Source organism: Culicoides brevitarsis, chromosome 2 (assembly GCF_036172545.1).
Source record: "Culicoides brevitarsis isolate CSIRO-B50_1 chromosome 2, AGI_CSIRO_Cbre_v1, whole genome shotgun sequence".
NCBI lineage: Eukaryota > Metazoa > Arthropoda > Insecta > Diptera > Ceratopogonidae > Culicoides > Culicoides brevitarsis.
In genome coordinates, this window is record NC_087086.1 from 9,729,121 (window position 1) to 9,736,159 (window position 7,039).

The following is a 7,039-nucleotide window of genomic DNA, read 5'->3' on the forward strand; positions in this document are numbered from 1 at the left end:
AAAAATATTTTAGCATAAAAAATCAAATTTTTAATAAAATAATTAAAACATAAATTAAATACCTAAATATGTTTTTTAAATGACTTTTAAAATTTCTTAAAAGTTTTATTTTTTTTTTAAATAATAAAATTTTTCAATGAAGTTGTTCGTAAAAATTTGGAGATATTATGGACTTTAAAAAAAATTACAAAAAAATATTTTTTTTACGAGAAGAAAAATTGAAAAAAAAAAATAAATTATTCTAACTAATTTAAAAATATTCGCCAAAAAATAAGAATTTTTTTAAATGTAGTTTAAAATAAATTTTTCAATAGATTTTTTTTGTTAAATTTATTAATTTAATTTTTTTTTTAATTTGACAAAAATAATAAAATTATAAAAAATGAAATTTTTTGTAAGAATTTGAAAATATTTTAATTTTTTGTGAGAAAAATTTCAAAAAAAAAATAGAGAATAATTAAATCTTAAATAAAAAAATTTTTAGTATAATTTTTTTTTGTGAGAAAACATTTAGATAAAAATCAAAAAAAAATTACAAAAATCTAATCCTTTAATAACACAACAAAAATCGCATGTTAACACTTTTTAAATCTTCGACACGTGCCCCGAATCTGTCCAAAAATTGATAAACACAAAAAATTAACGAAATATTGTCAGTGTCATCCTAATGGACCATAAAATATGAAATCAACAAAAATACCCGACCCCGAAATTGTCTTTTTTTTGACACGTGTCGCTACTTCCGATAATTTCCAATCATAAATCAAAAAATTTATCTTCAACATAAAATTTGATAATTCCATGTTTACACAAAAGATTGGCCATCATCGATACTCGGGATTAACTGAACGCCGTTCGATTAAAAAATTTTATTGTTAAAAAAAATAAATAACGCAATAAATAAGACTTAATGTTTTACAATTTCTTATCGCCGCTCCAATCGTCGACAATAAACTCCGCTGCCTTTTGCCCGATCAAAATTGTGGGCGCCATCGTATTACCGCTCGTAATATGCGGCATGACACTTGCATCAGCAACTCGCAATCCCTGCACACCTTTAACCCTTAACGTACTGTCAACTACTGAATTTTCATTATTTCCCATTTTTGCAGTGCTCGTTGGATGGTAGACCGTTACGGACATCACCCTGGCATAGCAGCTCCAATATTGATCGGAATCGGGCTCAAATCTATCACATTCCGGCAATTCTAGACCCGCATCTTTGATATTATTTGACATCCATGCTTGAGTTTTCAAAAATTTCCGTTGTTCACGAATTCCCCGAAGAAAAGCCAAAACATCGTCATTGTGATCCAAATAATTCGCGTAAATTTTCGGGGCATCCATGGGATTTTTGCTCCTCAGCTCCAAATGACCCACGGATTTAGGGTTTAGTAAAACCACGTAAGCAATAAAAATGTCAGTTTCGTTGTTAACTCGCTGAATTGTGTCGAAAACAGCCTTTGAATAATCCAAACTTTCGAGATAAGCAACCAAATCGGGCGAATATCGCCTAAAATAGAGATACAAATATTGGATATCTGGAAAGGAGCATTTATCGGGAAGGGTGCTAATGAATCCAGTAGTGTCTAAGGAGCCAATTGTCGATAGGGGACCCTTCCGTGACACGAGATACTCGAACATGTCGTTGATTTTTTCACGAATTGAGGGCTCTGGCGAAGTTGATCCCATTTTGAAGTATAAGGGCACCACGAGATGATCTTGTAAATTACGCCCGACAGGGGCATTTACGATATTTTGGATGCCAAACGACTGGAGATGCGTTTTTGGACCGATTCCGGAGTGCATTAGGATCATGGGGGAGCCTATCGCTCCAGCAGAAAGAATTATTTCTTTCGTAGCTTGGACTTTAAATGATTGGTTATTGATCCGGAATTTCACAACTTTTGCCCTTTTTTGATTTTTCGTGAAAAGAAGTTTCGTTGCGTAGCCATTTTTAATCACATGCAAGTTCGGGCGATCCCTAATGGGGGCAAGGAACGCTTTTGCCATGCTATTTCTTGTTCCATAGTCCAAAGTCCCGGGTAAATTTTGAAAACCTAAAAATCTCTCATCCTCAAGTTGTTCCAGCATGCCATGACCAATTTCCTTCGCTGCATTGAAAATTATTTCCTTGATCGGGATTCGACTGCCATACGAATCGAGCTTCACCGGGTTCTTGCCAGACGTTGAAAGGTTCATGTGACGCGGATCTTCGAGCATTTTGAAGGTTTTTAACACGGAATTCCATCCCCAGCCCGGATTTCCTTGCGCTTCCCACAAATCAAAGTCTTTTCGGTTGCCACGAACATAAACCATGGCATTAATTGCACTGCATCCCCCTAATAAGCGCCCTCTGGGCCATGCACAACCATTTACGGACCCTAAACAGGCATGATCTGACACCTCGGTTTTATAGCGCCACGTGTAATTTAAGTTGTTTATCACTTGAAACATGTAAGCAGGGACTTGTTCTTCCACGGGAGGATCTCCGCCAGCTTCGATGAGTAAAATTTTCCATTTAGGGTTCTCCGAAAGACGATTGGCGACGATGCTTCCGGCAGTTCCTGCACCAACAATGATAAAATCGTACCTTGGGACATCTAAAAAAAATTTTTTTTTCAAAAAAAAATCCATGAAAAAATTAAAATTTTTACCTTTTGGATGGAAATGTTTCAGTTTTTGTCCATAATCCGCGGGCCATTTGTCAGTAGAGGACAAAAAACATTGCGACGTCATCAATACTGTTGACATCAACGTCATCATTTGTGAAAAAGGCCCGAAACTGGGAGCACTTGAGGTATTGCATGTCGCACAACTTCCTTCCAGAAGCATTTTTGCGATGTTTATCGCACCAAAGTCACGTAAAAACTAAATATTTCTCACAGAATTTTATTATTTATCCGTTTTCTCTTGCAGCAACTTGCAAAAAAAGTGGGACATTTTGTCGTAAAATTCACCTGCGAGAAGAAAACTTTCGAAAAATTAATTTTTTAGCAAAAAACAAGCAAAATATTTGAAATTCTCTTTTTATTGGGTAAAAATCAGCAAAAAAAAAGTCATTAATTTTTATGAATACTAAAAATAAATATCGAAAAGAAATTATAAGTAGAACGTATTTTTACAAAATTTATATTTTTTTAAGAGGATTATTGTTTCTGCTTTGACTTGAAACTTCAAAACAAACACAAGTAGCAGCGAATTTGCCCGAAAAAATGGCATTTTAAAGTGAAAATCGTTATCAGTTATGAAAGCCATTAAAATAAATATTAATTTTAACGCAAAGAATCAGGTCAAAATTTTTTTGTGTTAAAATTTTTAAGCGGTAGGCGTAAAAAGGAATATTAGTTAATAATATTTTTTAAACGAAAGTCATTAATAATTCCTTTAAATTTTACCCCCTGTAAGCGAAGCATGAGTCAATGACTTGCAAAAATTCCTCAAACTCACACCTTTTCATCTAAGGCACGACGGGTAGCTTCTCAAGTGGCGCGCTATGGCGCTATTTCTCTTTGAAGATGATTATTAGATGAAATTAGAAATTAATTAAATATTAAATAGGTTTAAGTCGTTCCAATTTTTTTTTTTGAAGATTTTGTCAAATAACCTAAGAAAAAAATCAAAGAAAAAAAAATTAATTAAAACTTAAAAAAATAAATAAAATAATAATAAAAAATTAATAAAAAAAAAATAATTAATAAAAATTAAATAATTAAAAAAAATGTTGTAAAAATTAATAAAATAAATTAATAATAATGAATAAATTTTTTAAAAAAAATAAATATTTTTTAGTTATTTTTATTTTAAAAATTAAAAATAATTTATTAAAATTAAAAAAAAATTAAAAAAAAAATAAATAATTAATTAATGATGAATAATTTTTTAAAAATATTTTTAAGTTTATTTTTATATAAAATAATTTTTTTCTCAAATTTCGTTCAAAAAACTACTTCACATGTTCACATTTAAAAAAATTATTGATATTTTATTAATTATTTTCTAAAAATTTTTCTCTTATAATGTTTTATATTAATTTCAAACTTTAAAAAAATTTAAAAATGTTTATTAATTTTTTTTTAAATAATTTTTTAAAAAAAAGGATTATTTTATTTTATTAATTATTTTCTAAAAATGACATTTTATTAAGTTAAAAAATATTTCAAAATTTTATTTTTTTATTTATTTATATTATTTTTTTTTTTAGGATTTATTTTTTTATTTTATTTACGGACAAAATTTATTTTTATGAAAATTGCCATTTTAAATAAATTATAATTTAATTATTTTTATTTTATTTATTTTTTAATTATTAATTATTTATTTATTTTTTTTATTAGTTATTTATTTTATTTTTTTTTATTGAAAAAAAATCTTTTAAGACAAAAACTTCGAAATAAATTTAAAACAGCCCTAATTCCATTAAAAACCGAAAATTTAACAAAAAAACGTAAAATGGATGAAAAGTTATGAGATTTAATTTACGAGACACAATTTTATAACAAGACCTCGTTTCGCATATCATCTCGATAAATTTCATTTCATTTTTGTAGCTGAAAAAAAAATCTACATTTTTTTTCGCAAACATGAATATTATTATCGTCATTTCACTTTTTTTCCATTTTTTACATGAAAATGTTTTTTTTTTATATTTTCAAGCCAAATACCTTGCCAGTAACTCAGCCAACTGCCACGTTGCGGAGTAATCCAGGCAATATAATTTAAATATCAAAATTTACGATTTGTAATAATATTATCGCGAAAGAGCGAGTGCGACAGAGACACACGACATATTTTGCATACAAATATGGCATAAATGTGATGCCAACATATCGTCGCCGCAGCTTGTTCCGCACCCCCCTCATATTTGGATTGGAGCACCTACTTTCCATGTTTATTTTGACACGCTTTAAATTTTCCACTGTTGATGATTTTTTTCGCTTTTTTTAGGAGTCGCGCGGAATTCCGAAGTGATGCGACGAACAATTGGTTTCATTTATTATGTAAAATTGACTTTGGGTAAGGGTACGTTGCAGCAGTGTGAAGGATGTTTAAAAAAATATCAAATATAATAAAAAAGCAAGAATTTTTTCTGTCGTCATCATCGAGGAGATGATGATGATGATCCATTATTAGGCAGGAAAGTTGAGAAAATTTAATTTTTAATAATTTTTTAGTTTATTTTTGAAAGAATTTTATAATTTTTTGATATTTTTGCCATTAAAAATTAGTTAAAATAATTTTTTCTGACAATTTTTTATTAAGAAAAAGTTATTTTCTGAAACAAATGAAATTTTTCTCTTGAAATTTGTTAAATTAGGTTCATTTTATTGCAAAAAAAATCAACTTTTTATCAAATTACTTTAAAAAAAAATTTTTTTTTTTCAAATTTGGCATTTCTAATAATTTTCTGTTAAATAAATTTTAAGAAGAAAAAAAATATTTTGTTTGAAGAAAATTCACTTTTTATTAATTTTTTTCAGAAAATTTCAATTTAAGTTGAAATTTTATTTTTGGTCAAGATTCAGTCAAGAAAAGTTCATTTTTAATTTCAGTTATTTTTAAATAAATGTTCGTTTTTATACAAAATTTGTAAAAAAAAAAATTTAAATTAATAAAAAATTATTTTCTTTCAAAATTTATTTTAACAAGCTGATTTTTATTTTTAATTAAAAGATTTTTCTTAGTTTTTATTTTATTTAATTTTTTTAATTAAATTTTGTAAAAATAAATTAATTCATATAACCTTTATTTTAAATTAATTTAATTTTTTTTAATTATTTTTATTTTTTATAAAAAAAAATTTTTTTTTAAATTTTCAATGAAAGTTCATTAATTTTTATTTTTTTTAAATTTAAAACTTAAGGAATTATTATAAAAAAAAATAATTAAATTTTTCCTCAAAAATCTAAAAATCAACTAAAATCTATTGTCTCTGCCTAACATATTTCCAGATAAATATGCTAAATTTTTCCGTCATGTACAAATATACAACAAACTAACATAAAAGAAGCAGCAGCAAGAAGCGGTACACCGATAAAAAAAAAACATCGAGTAAGAAAAGGGGAGGTAAATACCATTTTTTGTGAGATATTGAAACTTTTTTTTATGGTTTTTATTATGCGATACGAGAGAAGGAAATATAAGCGTTATTGAGAAAATATGTAAATAAGCCTCAAAATACGATACATTTATTTTTATATTATTTTTCCCTTAATACAACAACACAAAAACTCAGCCCGCCTTCATAAGTCGTTTGCAAGAAGAAAAAAAAAGTAAAGCGTTATGGGTACCATAAAAATGTGTAATAAAATTGAGAAGTGAACTTTTTTCATAAAAAAAAACGAAGAAAAAAATGTTTTGATAAGAATCGTTTTGGAATTTGACTCCCTTAAATATTTATTTTGGGAGAACATAAATTGACGCCATCTTTGGAAAAATTTTTGCCGGAGCAAAATGATGAAGCCTTGAAATGCACATAGATAATAAAATAAAATGCGATAATAATAAAAAGCAAGGAAGAAGAGCAGCAGACACTAAAAAACACTCAAGCAAAACCCAATAAATTTTCACCTCTTACAAACTTTAACTAAACGTTGCCTGTTCCGAGCACAGCGAGATAAATAAATTTCTTGTCAGGTCCAAAAATTATGCAGGTATATATCTGAAAATGCATTATTTCTTTTCTTGCTTCTACTTTTCTCGTCTTTTTTTTTTGTAATTTTTTGTTGTAAACAGGTCCGTCTCCGTTTCGTTGAGCGACTTTTCCTGAAGAATAATTTTTAGAACCATCTCTGACTACAACAAGGCAACTTTTACAACCAAATTTAATTCAAACGTAAAAGATAGAGATAAGTAATTAAAAAGTTTAGAGCTCTCTTGTGTGTGTTTCGATGCATTTTCTCCATGCACGATGAAAATTTATTTATTTTTCGAGTTTTCGTACGAGAAAAATTTTTTAACATTTATTTTATTATTAAAAATTTTGCCAGAAGGAAAAGTTGCGATAACGCCCATTTTTCTTCAGCGATTTTTCATTTTT

The 7,039-nt window shown here is 27.7% G+C and overlaps 1 protein-coding gene across 1 annotated transcript; it reads right to left on the reverse strand.

Annotated features, from left to right (window-relative positions):
- Positions 1-915: 915 nt before the first annotated feature.
- On the reverse strand, positions 916-2,835 carry LOC134828480 (glucose dehydrogenase [FAD, quinone]-like). Its single transcript, XM_063841460.1, has 2 exons — positions 2,658-2,835; positions 916-2,603 (listed from the first exon to the last, which is right to left on the reverse strand). Exons 1-2 carry the CDS (start codon positions 2,833-2,835, stop codon positions 916-918), a joined length of 1,866 nt encoding a protein of 621 aa, XP_063697530.1.
- Positions 2,836-7,039: the final 4,204 nt, after the last annotated feature.

Coding starts and splice junctions, on each gene's coding strand:
- LOC134828480 (XM_063841460.1), bottom strand. CDS start 2,835: ATGCTTCTGGAAGGAAGTTGTGCGACATGCAATACCTCAAGTGCTCCC. Junction 2,604..2,657: donor GAAACATTTCCATCCAAAAG/GTAAAAATTTTA, acceptor AATTTTTTTTAG/ATGTCCCAAGGTACGATTTT.